Genomic DNA, 14,298 nt, shown 5'->3' on the forward strand with positions numbered 1-14,298 from the left:
ATACGAGGCTAGGTAAAATCTGCACTTAGGGGGGAAGTACCATACTCTTCAAGGCTCACCTGGAAAACAGAGTTAACCATATGCTGGCTTTTCTGGGTTGTGAGAATTAAATGCAATGATGCAAGTCAAGTGCTTGGCACTCTGCCTGCTACAGAGTGAGACCTTAATAGACGTCAGCAATAATCCTTATCATTATCATTGTCCTTCACATTAGGAAGACCTTGAAACATAGTCAGTATCCAAAGGGGAAATATGCTTTTGAAGGGAGAGAGCGAGATAGAAACATCAATGAGAGTGTCATCAACTGGCTGCCTCCTGCATGCCCCCTGCTGGGGATCAAGCCCACAACCCAGGCATGTGCCCTGACCGGGAATCGAACCTCAGTCTCCTGGATCCTAGGTCGATGCTCAACCGCTGAGCCATGCCTGGCTGGGTTGAAGGCTTTCAATTTTTTACTAAATAATTTTCCAAAAAAAATAATTACATTGTGGGTGCTGGCCACGTCTAATGAAACTGCATGGGGTGAGGAGGTGCGGAGTCAGGTTATTCGTCACCCGGGGTCTTCTTTTTCATCATTTACTGTGTTTCCTTCTAGTACTGCTAATTGTGTTTAATTATTTCTGGACTAAAAAGGATTAGAAGGAGGCTGTCTGTTTCAGTAAGTCAGACACGTTCCCGGGAATTCTGATCAGCCGCTGCGCGTTGGGAGTGTCAGCTGTGTATCTGCCAAGTGGCTGGGACCTTTGCCATCTCGGTCCCCTGGCTTACTTCCTGCTTTGTCTCCCTTCGCCTGGCTCAGAGGAGATTTTGGTTCTGAGAAATCAAAGGGTGACTAAGGGAGGTAATCACTGGGTGTCCCACAATTTTTCTGATTGAAAAATACGGAACTCATGTGTATGTATTCTAATGAGAGCACTAGAAAGTTTTAAAGACATTTTAAAGCCGTCCTCATTTAGGACTGCCTTTGGGAATGATGCATTCCTTTAAGACTGAATGACTCTGCCCTGGGCAGAGTTCTCAATTAGGGAGAATTAGGGAACCTTTTGGCAGCAATGGGCGGCCTGCATTTTGCCTGGTTTTTGTTTGGGGATTTTTTTCTAAGCTCAGTGAGGCTGAAGCTGGACAGTGTGATTTTTCAGGCCTCACTTGTGATGCCTGACCCACTCCCAGGAGTGTGTGGGGTGTGCGTGCATCCTTGCATGGGGTCTTCCTGCCTTCCCTGGCAGAAAAGGCAGCAAAGAATCATAAACACTAGAGAATGGCATTGTCAAGTTTACACTGGATTCTGGAGTAAGACCCTCATTTTACAGCAGGTTTCTGCATAAACTTGAACCCTGTATGGAGTTTCCTGTGTGTAATCAGTGAGGGATCTCTGGTTGCAAGCAAAAGAAAAGCAACTGACTCTTTCAAGTGAGAGCATTCATGTAGCCTCTGGTACAGGGGAGACCAGAGCATCTTCAGGGATCTAGCTCAGGGCCTGGCAATTTTGTTCTTCAAAGGGCCAGCTAGTAAACATTTTTATGTGTGTGGACCATACAGCCTCTGACACAACTAAGCAGCTCCTCTGTTGTAGCAGCACACAAGCAGGCATAGATGACAAATGAATGGGCATGACTGGGTTTCAATAAAACTTTATTTACAAAAACAGGTGGCAGGCCAGATTTTGCCCCAAGGCTGTGGTTTGTGGAACCCTGATCTGGACAGAGCAGTATCTAGAGGATAACTTCTTTGAGGAGTTTCTGTCTTAATGGATCCCTTTCACCTCTGAACCGCCCTTGAGTTACTTGGGATTCAAATCCCCAGGAGAGCCTGATTGGCCCGGCTTGCCCCACTTGCTCACACCTTGACCAGGGAAGGGCAGGGCATCTTAATAGACAGGCCCAACGAGGTGGCATTGCCTGGGGAGGGAAGGTTCCTTACAGGGATTGGGCTGCCTGCTGTAGGGGAGCATATGAGGCAGGGAAGAAAAGCAGATGTCCACTACCTCTTGTTCCTCTTGTTCCATTTCCCCTTGTTTTGTCCAGTGGGGGTGATAAGAGCAGGGTTTTGTTCAAAGAAATGGCTACCTAGGAAAATATGTCACCTAAAGAGAATAGGAAAATTGTTGACAAAAGAGGTGCAGAGTGAAATTCCGCAACATAGGCATTTGATCGAGTACAGCGCTTCATCTGTGTGTGGGAAGATAAAGACCCGAGCCGACCCTGGGTTCAGAACTGCAGTGCAGAAGCTTGGCTCCAGCTGAGCATTGTCTCCACCTTTTCGGTCAAATCCTCAGGAGGAAGCATCTGGTTGGTCAGTGGGCAGCCTGGATTAGTTGGCCTTGGATCGGATAGCATGTGGTTTATAGACCTACTGCTTCCAGAAGCTTTAATGGAACCAGGCAGTAAACCCTGTGACCAGGGCTGTGGGAGTTTCAGGGACATGAGTTATGACACTGAGCCGTCCCTCAAGGAATTTATCATTTTGTTGGGCCATAACACTCACAGGAGACATAATAAAGGAATCATACAAGATTTTATTATGAAGGGAAAAATTCAAGGGCCAAAATATATATTCCAAATCTATTTATAATATGGAAGGGCCTCCCAAACATTTTAAATTCTGGTCCCCAAACAAAGCCAATTAAAATAATAGTTCTCTGTATTTTTTATTACGGACTAAGAAGCTGTTTCAAAAGTAGAAAACAAATATTTTCAACTAGAGTAATTATACCAGAACTATCTGAGAATAGAGGTGGGATATTTTAAAACATTCAAAATTTACCTAAATCAAAAATTACCTAAATATTTTCTCAGACAGAATTCATACATCTATTTTCTTGCTCTATACATATTTTAAAATTAAACCCAATATATTTTTAAACCACTCAATTTGACAAGTGTAGGTAGGGAAATTGAACTGAGGTCTAGTGTAATAAGCAAAATATATTCACACCGTTACATGGAAAAAACTGAGCAGCAAGCAGCAGTATTTGCAGGTATTTTGAAATAACACAGGTATGAGCTGAGGTTTGATAGAAAACACAAGTCAGCCATCAGAATCCGGAACTCAAAACATTATTGCAAAAGCATTTGCGATGATAACTCGTGGGAATTGCTTGGGACTAGGTGGTTATTATATAGGCAGAGTGTTAGGGGTCAGAGTGAAGGATGCTAGCAAACACACTGGGTTTCAAAAGATAACGAAGTTATGGAAAGAAAAACACACTCAAGATGTAGATAAACAAGAGGGCTATGAGAAGCTTGTGTGGGAAATGAGCTGCGATGCAAACATAATTCTATGAACAACCATGAGAGGGAGTGCTAGACTGAACCTCCATCCAGAGAGGCCCGTCCATATGGAATTCAGTGAAGTCCATTGGAAAATATAAATAAGAAGGAAAACAAACCTTGCTACCATCTGCCACTACAGTAGACCCTATTTTGGAGGGAGAGACAGGAACATTACCCAGGAGAAACTGATGTCTAGGTGGCGTTCCTATAAGTGACTGAGTTAATATGAAAGTTTAATTTCAACAACTGGCTGTCAGTTAAGCATGTAATTTGACTCTTGTGCTGAAAGGGAAGTCACACGTTGGTTCTAAATAAGCACTTGGAGCTTTGAAAAGAAAAGACTTTCTCAATAGGCTGTGGTGTCGGTCCACCTGTGTACTTCTCAGGGACCTAGAGAAGATGAAGGAGGGCCATAAGTCGGGCTGCCGTGGAAATCAGGGCACATTACCACTCCCTGGGCATTTACTGAACACCAGCATTTACCGAACACCGGCAGTAAACATTTATTGAACACCTACTCAAGGCCTAAAGCATGAAAGGAGAAGTCACACTTTGCCCCTGGGGTATTTATTTTAAGACTTGTACATAAACGGCCCAGAGAAGGAAAGTCCTGCTATGGCTTTCTGTCCACTGAGAACGATTTCTGCCGCGTTTGTCTCTGGCCTTTCCATCGGCTGGTCTTTGTGACCCTAAAATGGAAATCGAGGGGCGGGCGCACCTGTTGACTGATGCCCGCTGTGTTCAGTGTTCCAGCACCTGCGCTGGCGGGTCCCAGCGGCGCGTGGTCGTGTGTCAGGATGAGAACGGGCACACGGCGAGCGACTGCGTGGAGAGGATCAAACCGGATGAGCACAGAGCCTGCGAGTCCGGCCCTTGCCCTCGGTGGGCCTACGGGAACTGGGGAGAGGTGAGCGGAAAGTCCGGGTGCGTGCGCGCTTTGGAAGGAACAGAGTAAATCTGCTGACCGAACTGGGTTACTGTTCATCGTTTAATTGAAGGAAAGAGAGTTCGCTCCAGTTAAAGCTTCCTGATTTGGAATTAATGAGGAGACCTTTCTTAATGCAGGGCTACTTTAAAAGTGCATTTATGATCAATCATAGACAGCTCGATTACACCGGAGAGGGAAATTAGGAAAGAACGAAGCTAAACGCTAATTTAAATTGCTAACCTCCGCTGATTAAAAAATGGAGGCTCTTAAAGTGATCGAAAATATGTGTAGAATTAGTGGAAACGTTGCCGTCTTCGCCACAGTGTGGGGTGTTGTGATACACACTCATTCTCATGGTGCGATGTCTGCATCAGTTCACCCCCTGATGAAACCAGAATGAATAGGTGCTGTTTTTCCCATGCAAGGTGACTCGCCTTAAACAGGGAAGTGAACAGTTAGCTGTATATTCTCAAATAGTGGAGTTTTTCAGCTGTTATTTTAGACCTTTCTAAAGAGTTGCCTGCGATGATTGATAGAGCATCTAAGGCAGAGAAAACTGGGTACCATGCCCAGCCCTGCAACTCTGCCAGACGCCTCCATTCTCCTCTATGACGGGCCGGCAGTGGCATCAGCCCCGGAGTATTCATGGCTGTCCTTGGAGATGGTGCATGTCAAATGCCTAGCACACAGCCTGCGGTCAGAGTCAGCTGCTATGATAAAAATGATGATTACTAGGGATAATTATTTTTATAATTAGCCTTACTAGCATTATCAAATGGGCTTTTGAGCCACTATTACATGGAGGGCTTATAGACTTACTGTTTTGTGTTTAACAAAAATATATCTCTCTACTCTTGAATCTACAGGGAGATCACATATTTAAAGCTTCTTGAGTTCTACCTTGACTGTAAAATTTATAAAATAAAACATGAGGATTAACATCTTGCAGACCCCATTGCCAAGAGGGGGAAAAGACAAATGCAATGGTCGGGCTCGTTAACGCACACTCCCCGGCTAACTGAAATCGTGTGTCCGCACGTCACGGTTTCATACACGTAGCCCAGTAGTCACAGGCAGTCATAGTGGAGACTTCTGTTGACTTTCGTTGACAGTGCGTCATTCTTGGGCTTGGCTGAAAGGCAGGAAGGGGGAGTCAGGCTTGGAGAGTCGTGTATTAGGGTTTTCCCAAAACTCCTCAAAAAGCTTTGTCCTGAGGGACCCATGATTAAGCTTCTGTAATTGGACTGAAGCCAGGAGAGTACACGCATTCACAGGGATGCCTGCTGTCAGCACGGACCAGATCGTTCCAGATTCTGTGGGAGATCTGGCCTTGGCACAGCAGGGAAACCGAATGTCAGTGTTCCTGGATGTGAGCTCAGCAGTCGTGTCCAAGAAATACAACTTGTTCCTGCCTCAGAATTTCGGATCTAGCCAGGAGTCAGAAGTTGATCCAACATTCCCATCACTGTTTATTCATCCTCGGGGAAAGTCATAGTTGTTCTAAGTTTTGAAGATAACGTAAAATATTTTGACATCATAAACGTCTATGGAGATTGGCATCACAGAACAGCCAAAGGTTGGCGACAGCTTCTTAGAAGTTGCCAGGAAATAAAACTAGCTAAGTCATTATTTCCTGTATGTGGTACTGGGTGGTGTTTTGGATATCTGATTTTTGGTTTTGTATACTGGAACTTTATCCTAAACACTTGCTATTAAGCTGACCTGGATCAAGTTAATTAACCTCTTTTAAGCTTAGTTGCCCCATATGTAAAATAGGGCAAGTGATTATCCTGTCCTCCTGATGAGATGATGTCTAGTAGAGCACCTAGTGCGGGTGAAGAGGAAGCACTCAGTAGACAGCACCTACCACTGGTGAAGAGGAAGCACTCAGTAAACAGCACCTACCACTGGTGAAGAGGAAGCACTCAGTAAACAGCACCTACCATTGAGGCAGAGAGCGCCAGTCTGCTATAGATACTGCTCTGGCTAATTCAGTGTGGTTCTCTCTAGAGGCTTACCTCGCCCTGTGCCATAATAGAGCTTGGCTAAGAAATATTTCTTATGGGAAAGGAAAATTTGCCGTTGGCTATTTGAAATAACGGAGCCTTCCTTTCCCTTTGTGCAGTGTTCTAAGCTATGCGGTGGAGGCTTGCGAACCAGACTGGTGGCCTGTCAGCGGCCCAGCGGCGAGCGGTTCCCAGACCTGAGCTGTGAGATTCTCGACAAGCCTCTGGACCGTGAGCAGTGCAACACGCACGCTTGTCCTCAGGACGCCGCATGGAGCGCTGGCCCTTGGAGTTCGGTACGGCCCTAACTATTCATGTTTGTTAGCCAAACTGTCTAGCTGCTATCCCCAATTCCGAAGTATTCTGGGGCACTCCTTTGTGACAGACAGTTGTCATGCTCACAAGGGCTTTCCTGAAACTGCCATAAGTGGTGTGTTCTTTTCCTCACATTGATCTACCGCAGCATTAATGTTTTGTGATGTTGCCAAAGTGACTTTACAGAAAACGCGTACCTCATGCAGGCCTGGTGCCAACGCCAGGAAGCAACTTCCTTTCCTAGGGGAACTAGACTATATATATTTGGATTTTTTTTTTTAAAGAAACTAAATAACTTAATGTAGTGATTCAGCTCCAAAGTGATTTAAGCAGACAACTCAATAGCAGGCTTACTTTCCTTTCCTTAGCTATGGCTGTTTTGACTTTGGGGAAGGTACCTACTTATTGAGGCCAAAGCAATGTTTTCTTCAGTGACTCAGGTACAACTCTCAACACAATCACCTCAAAGGTTGTACCCATAAAATAGACTGAAATTTGGAAAATGCAAAAGACCAGCAGTGGACTCAGTGACCTGGTGCTTGTCCCTGTGTCTGAAATGTTCTTTCTTCCACAAAGACACAACACCCATTTGAGACCACTTTTTGCTTCAGACCTAGGCTTCCTTTGCTGTCTGCTTAGCTGACATTGTGAGACCGGTTTCCCTCTCTCACCACTATGCAAACGTCCGGGCAGCTCTTGAGAACCGAAGGGTCAGCTGTGTCAAAACAACACTCTAAGTTGTACCATAACTTGCGGAGCCATTAGAGCTGTTTCAAGGAAATGTACTAAACATTCTTTTAAACACATTAATTGCACTGAAGCTGAAATGACATTATATTAAGTCATATCCAGAATTTTTTTATATGGTTCTAGGAAAAGTCTTAACCACTCCTGGAACCAGCTAAAGAGCAGATTAACTGACGTGACATGGCTCATACTTGCTGATGCTTCCAACAGGCAAGGTTTCAACGCCTCAGGTTGTGTCTGCAGGTGGAACACTAACGATATCCGTTGTACTTCTCATTAAGTAGAAACCTAGAGGAATTCAGAGTATCGTCTCTCCTGGGACTGTTGAGCTGGGCTGTAAGGATTTTCCTCAAGAGCTTAGAAAGTGCCAGAGTCAGACGGACAGCTCACCTGGAGCATCTTGCCCGCAGTATTGGCACCACCCAAAGCGAACACTTTGGAAAAGATCAGAAATGACCTTAGTGTGTCAGGAACATCCTCTGACATTCTTAACCTCCTTATGTCACCATTACACATGATTCTTCATGAAATTTTCCCTCTTGGGCCCCTTACATTTTCACCCTGTTCACTCAGCCAACCACAGCACCACAGCCAAAGTATGTTTCAAAAAGTCTGCTAGCTCTCTCAAAAGCTGCATTTCTTTAATTTGACCAAAAAAATTTCCTAACCCTCAGAGGGGGGGTGTGTATCTGTGTATATACATAATATGATACAATAAGATAATACATGTTGTATATTGTATACTATATATTCAGGGTGGGGCAAAAGAAGGTTTACAGTTGTTCATATGGAAAATAATACCATAATTAGCAAGAATAAACTTTGTTTCGCATACCCACACTGTAAACCTCCTTTTGCCTCACTCTGTATATATACAATTTATGTCATATACAATATATAATATATATTGGTTTCCATAGCATTCTCTTCTTTGAATCCTTTCTAAATACAGATCAAATTTTTCACACAGGATCACCACCCTCTCTCACAGATATTTTAAGGGCTTAAATTTTAAAATATGATCTGCTATTTAATTTAACTGAAGATTTTATTTTTTTTTACTATAGTTCTTCTTCTTGGGCTTGCACAGTTTTCTCCAAAACACACAGAGAGAAAAAGATAGAGATTTTAATCCTGTTAGGCACAGAAGCAAATACATGGATTTAGAAAATATTTTTGCTACCTCTAATTTTAATGCTTCCTTTGTAAAGTGATAGTTATTCAAATATAAATTTAAATACCTCTGCAGCCTAGGAGCAAAGCCACTGCTGCAAGGCTTTGAACTATGATTTTTAAAAAAACTTAAATCCAAAGCATTTTATTTAAATAGATACATTTGTAATATATTACTCAAATATATGTGTGTGAGGGCAGTCTTTTGGATTCTTGCGGTGGGATTTTGATTTTATTTCTGTGTTGATTTTTGTGGATGCTTCGGTACCATTTCATAGTAATTCTAAATTTAAACATACCTCAGTGAATTGTGTTAATAGCTATGAAGCTACTTCTGTGGTGCTTCATCATTGTCACTACAGTGAAATGAACAACAACAAAAAGCACATTTGAGGTGCTATCATTGTTGCTTTTGACAGAAAGCAAAGTAGCGTATTAGAGACCAAGGCTAACAATTAGTCCTTCGGCCGCTTGCCTTCTGTCCCCAAGCCGAAGGCAGTGTCGAGAAGCGACTGCCACTAACTGAGTAGACCTTTCCAAGGTCAAAATGGAGATAGCTTAGCTCAACAGTTGTTACTAAGGAGCAATATTTAGGAAAGAAACTGCAAATCACTGTTAGCACGGCTTCTACTCTCTAAACTGAAGCTCCTGTTATCCTGGGTTCAAGTACCTCTTTTAGACCCTTAGTTCTACCTCCGGTCACTGTGGATTTAGAGTCATGGTTATAAGAAAATCCTCCAGACGTTCAGCCTTTGCTGTCTTCTTTCCCATGGTCTTTGCACCCTTAGTTGTACTGTTTTGCTTTTGAAATTAGGTTATTTCACTGATCAAGCCTTTCCGTGGGCCCCTGCGGCTGGCCCAGGAGCTGACTGCAGCGAACGCCTCACCCCCTGACTAGAGGGGTGCGTTAGAAAGAGAGCTCTGTACTGTCACATGAGCCCAAAGTAGGTTACAAAGCCGCAGCCTTCTAGAGGAAGCTGATTCCTCAAGTTAGGGAAAGAAAGACAAGAGGCTAGGTGAGGGATGTCGCCCCTCCAAGCAGGCCCCGTTGCATCCCCCTGTCGCATGGCTCAGCGTATCTGCCAGCTGATGGTCTTGCAGACTGGGTCTGCTTCCGAGAAATTGCTCATTTGTGTTTTCCGTGACAAACCTGAAAGTATTCTCTGAGCCAGGGAATTCGGAATAATGCTTGCCGACCCGAACAGTGAGAATTTATGATTTCACGCAGGAACTGTGCTTTTGTTTCTGCCTGGCCAACTTATCAATTTTATCTACCTCATTTTCATATTAAAGTTTGCAGCTCCTATAGGTAGAAAGAGGAAGTATTTAGCATCAGCTATTTTATCACCTCACTGAATCTCTCTAGCAAAAAATAAAGATTGTAAACATCACTACCGTATTTTCTGAATACAGCTTTAAGCAGCCAAGCCTAGTATTATCTGAATATTTGGAGCAGTACAGATTTCTATGTGTTTATATAATAAAGTATAATTTATTTTTCCATGTTATTTAATTTTATATACAATGTTTAAAAATTGGTGTTTATCAGCAGACTGTAAAGTCAAATAGGCTATGTGAATTAGAAATGCATTTGTATGTTTCTTTTGGTTTTAAAAGGACACATTTTAATTTTGTATATCCCCTCTATCCTGTTCCATTCCTCTCCAAATCTGAGTAGCCAAATGGCAAGCTTATGTAATTCCACAGTTTAAAATGTGTATTCTAAAGGGATACTTTAAAAAATATTTTTTAGTTGGAAATGATGCTTAGTGATGTAAACAAAAATATAAGAGGCTTAACATTTGTTGGGTATTTTTTTTCTTTTCCTAATACTGTGGTCCTGATTCACTGAGTCTGAACTATGAAATATGAATGCTCCACCTATTGAATTTATATATAATGATCCAACATAGCTAGAAGTCAAAACTCGTGACTAGAACGAGTGGTTCTGCACATGTAAGAGGAGCTGGGATAGGAAACAGCTCACCTAAAGTCTATAAGTTCATCATCCTTTGTTCTTTGGGTTCAGGTCATTGTATAACACCTCAACCTTTGTCAATTCTGGTATTTGATAGCCTGCAATACATTTCAGAAAACATTTCTTATGAAAGAAAAATACAGAAAATACTGTAACAATAAGCTTGGAAGTTTTAAGAGAGCCTGCACTTTTTAAAAAATTATAAATCATCAAGGTGAGCCCAGTCATCTACTGGCTCCACATTCCCCTACTGAGCCTCCAGTTTTCATTTTAATTTATTATGGTAATTGAGGGTGAAAGGACCAAAATAAAGGAGTCCCTTTATGAGTTTGACATTTTTATAAGGTGCTGAACAAGGCAAAAAGAATAACCTTATAACTTTTTAAGGTGAAACTAATAACTCTTGAAAGCAGATGCTCATAGCTAACATCTACTAAGTATTGACTATGTACCAAGCCACGCTAAGCAAATACGCATCACCTTTAGCCCCCACGCTACCCTGTGACCGAGGTGTTCTTAATGGCCTCGTTGACTACGTGATCATCTACTTTAGTGGTAAGACTTCAGTGTCCGTGTACTCACTGGATTAATCCTGCTTATTCTGAGAGAAAACAAACAGCCCATGTTCATAATGAAATTTTTAAACTGTTCATATTCAATAAGGGATATGCGAACACTTAAACTCCATCTAACCTCAACACGATTGAGCTAGTGTTGGCTGTCCATGTCACTCCAATGACAGAAAAGCCCAGTTTAGTCCTGTTCTTGGTAAATTCCCTTAACCAGCGGTTATGAACACTTGAAACAACTGGTTGTGTTTAGGAAATGGCAAAGCACACCTCTCCTTCATGTTACAGAAATCATGCCACATTAGGAAGAGGTGTAACGATTTGGCCATAAGGAATATCACATTAAATACATATGCACTGTTTATATAACTATGAGATTTTTTAACCAACAAAGACACATCTTAAATGTACTGCTTAGTGCCTTTTAAAAAAAAATAAGAAACACATTATTTGGCTTATCAATATAAAGTATAAAAATAAGATGGTTTTTGAAACCGAAAGAGTACAACACATGAAATTACTAAGTTTGCCTGAATTCAGGGTAGATTAAGACTATAAACCACTCATCTAAAACTGTGTTCAAAACAGGCCGCAGCACTGGGCTGCTTTTAGTTCACTGGAGATAAAACTTAGCTGACCTTTTTTTTCCTGGTATTTACAGTGATCGTTTGCCTATCTCAGTCTCGGTTCCTGCCTTCTGACAGCTCATATTTTGTGATAGCCTGACAGATTTCTACTTTTATAGTTTTAAAAAGTCCAAAGGTGGGAGTGGGGGTGCAGCAGAGGTGGGAGGGTTATTAGACCCCAAGGAGGAGGCATGAAGGTTCTCTTGCTGACTCACACCGGAGCCGGCCCCTGGAATGGAAAAAGTTGGAAACTGGAATGTGGAGTGGGAGGTCCAGGTTGCGGCCAAGTCTAATTGGCTGTCAGGGAATCCTGACTAGTAAAGGCAGCCAAGGAAGATTTATTTTATGAGGGAATTAAAAACTCTGGGTCATTCCTTAATAATAAAACGTCATGCATTTTTCAGCAAATACTTTTTGTGTGCCTTCTGCGACCAGGCACTGTTCTAGGTGCTAAGGGTATAGCCATGAACAAGTCAGAGCCACTCAGTCTAGTGGAGAAAGAAATAAAATTAAAGGAATAAAATTATACATGTAATTCAAGAACTGACCCTTTTTTTCCCCTTGGCAGCCCCACTAAACCATAGAAATAAAAAAATATATATCATGCCCTAGCCAATTTGGCTTAGTGATTAGATCATCGGCCCCCAGGTTCCATTCTGAAGGGTCCCGGGTTCGATTCCAGCCAAGGGCACATGCCTCAGTTGCAGGCTCAATCCCCGGCCCCAGTCAGGGCGGGTGTGGGAGGCAACCAAATGTTTATCTCTCTCCCTTCCATTCTCCCTGAAAAGCAATGGAAAGAATATCCTCAGCTGAGGATTTAAAAAACGCATATTGCTATTAGGATATATATACAGGATGGGCAAGAGAAGGTTAATAATAATAATAAATAATATAATAATTAAATAATACAAGTGTAAACTGTTTCGTGTACTCACAACGATAAACCTACTTTTGCCCACCCCTGTGTGTATATGTGTGTGTGTGTGTGTATCTCTATGGCTGCTAATGAACTTTGTTTAATAAATAGAAATTATCGATCTTATCTTTCCTTTTCAATGTGTAACCGCCCGATCACTTTCAGGGACAGATGCTCCCTTACTGCTGGCATGGAACCTTTAAAAACCCCCCAGCGGGGATATGTTTCTCTTTGCTTCACGCTAGAACCCAGAAGCGAGTTCAGTGGCCTGAAAGCCAGGACAAGGGGAAGGCCCAGCTTTCTTCTGCCTCTCCCCCTGGGGTTCTCAGCCTCTAACACGGTGGGAAGCTGTGGCCAAGAGCAAATCCCCCCTTTGCAGCTGAGTGCGTACAATTAGATCTGGAATGTGTGCATGCCATCCGCGGCCGTTGCTTCTTGTTTCTCTAAACTGGGATCGTTTCCATGGATGGTGTTGATGACCACAACTTCCCTTTTCCAGAAATTTATAAAATAGAATGCGGGCAGCCTCAAAAAGAGTGCGCAGGAAGTTATATGGAAGATAATCAGTGTATGCTGACCCGACAAAGCCATCACTCTTAGCAGGTCTGCATCCCCTTTCCTCCTCCAAGATAGAGGTTATGGCTTGACCAGCACAGCCCAACAATTCTCTACGAGGATGGAAATGTTTTCTGTCTTTGCTCTCCAATATGGAAGCCACTGGCCACATGTGGCTAATATTGAGATCTTGAAATGTGGCCAAGTTCAACAGGGAAGTGCATTTGAATTGTATTTCATTTTAATTACTCTAAATTCAAACAGCCACCTGTGGCCGGGAACTACTCTACTGGACAGGTCAACCTAGGCCACAGTACATCTTTAGCCATGAATAAACTAGCCAAGAAGTCAATAAACTTACAAAAATAAGTTGGGGAAAATAATCCTTATATCAGCATATAAGGGTTTCCTAGGTAGGATGCCCTCTCCTGCAATGAGTGGCATTCTTGTGCCTGTCTTCTGTTTTGTGCCTTTGTTCTGAAACACTTCAGTGGGTGTTGCCTGACAGCTGGGTGTTAGAAAAACCAGAGGGCAATAAAAGAGAGAGGCTATCAGAACCAGCTGTCTGGAGAGTAGTAACTCCAGGGCCTCGGTATAAAAGCAGCTGTTAAAACAAATGCTCCTCTTGTACATCTCAGAGTTCAAGTTCATCCTGGCAGTGAGTTCAGTTAAGGAGAAAGAATGTTTATGTGCTCAGTGGGCTGGAATGGCAAGGCTTGATTGATTGATGCTTCTCAGGAGTAGGCCAAAATGGAAAACACCAGGTAGTTACCTGGTGGAAGCTTAAATTCCAAAAGATCACTCCTTCTTTGAAGGAAAGTTTCAGGAAGGCAGCTTTGCCCAGCCCAGTAGGTGAAGGCTGAGCCGATCAGCTTTGCAGGGCTCTGTTTCAAAGACCCTTCAGAAGAAGCAGAGTAGAGGCAGTGTTTCCTCCACTGTAATTGTCATTTAACTTCCCAGGACTCAGCGTCCACAGTGTTAAGAAAACCCTGTGGACTCATTGACATTCATGCTCATACTGACGTCCCCCAGAAATTAAGATTTATGCAACAGCGTTGGCTGCAAGTTGACTGATGATGTCATCAAGTCCCTTTCCCAGTGGCCAGATAAAATTTGTGCGTTTGGTTCTTTCCTTTAGAGCAATGTCCTGAATTAAACTATCAACGGTTCAGGTGGTTTGTTTTTTAAAAGCTCTAATGAATTTATTATGCTG

General features: G+C 42.7%; 1 protein-coding gene across 4 annotated transcripts in view; it reads left to right on the plus strand.

The window, feature by feature from the left end:
* ADAMTS9 (ADAM metallopeptidase with thrombospondin type 1 motif 9) overlaps positions 1-14,298 on the plus strand; it is a gene marked incomplete at its 5' end in the record, with an annotated part of 155,750 nt that overhangs the window by 80,551 nt on the left and 60,901 nt on the right. For all 4 annotated transcript variants that reach the window (XM_081159306.1, XM_081159308.1, XM_081159309.1 and 1 more), the window contains 2 exons: positions 4,018-4,179; positions 6,326-6,502. In XM_081159306.1, coding sequence (XP_081015432.1) covers positions 4,018-4,179; positions 6,326-6,502 — 339 coding nt within the window. The remainder of the gene's footprint in view (positions 1-4,017; positions 4,180-6,325; positions 6,503-14,298) is intronic.

Source organism: Miniopterus schreibersii (genome assembly GCF_964146895.1).
Source record: "Miniopterus schreibersii genome assembly, chromosome: 15".
Classification (NCBI taxonomy): domain Eukaryota; kingdom Metazoa; phylum Chordata; class Mammalia; order Chiroptera; family Miniopteridae; genus Miniopterus; species Miniopterus schreibersii.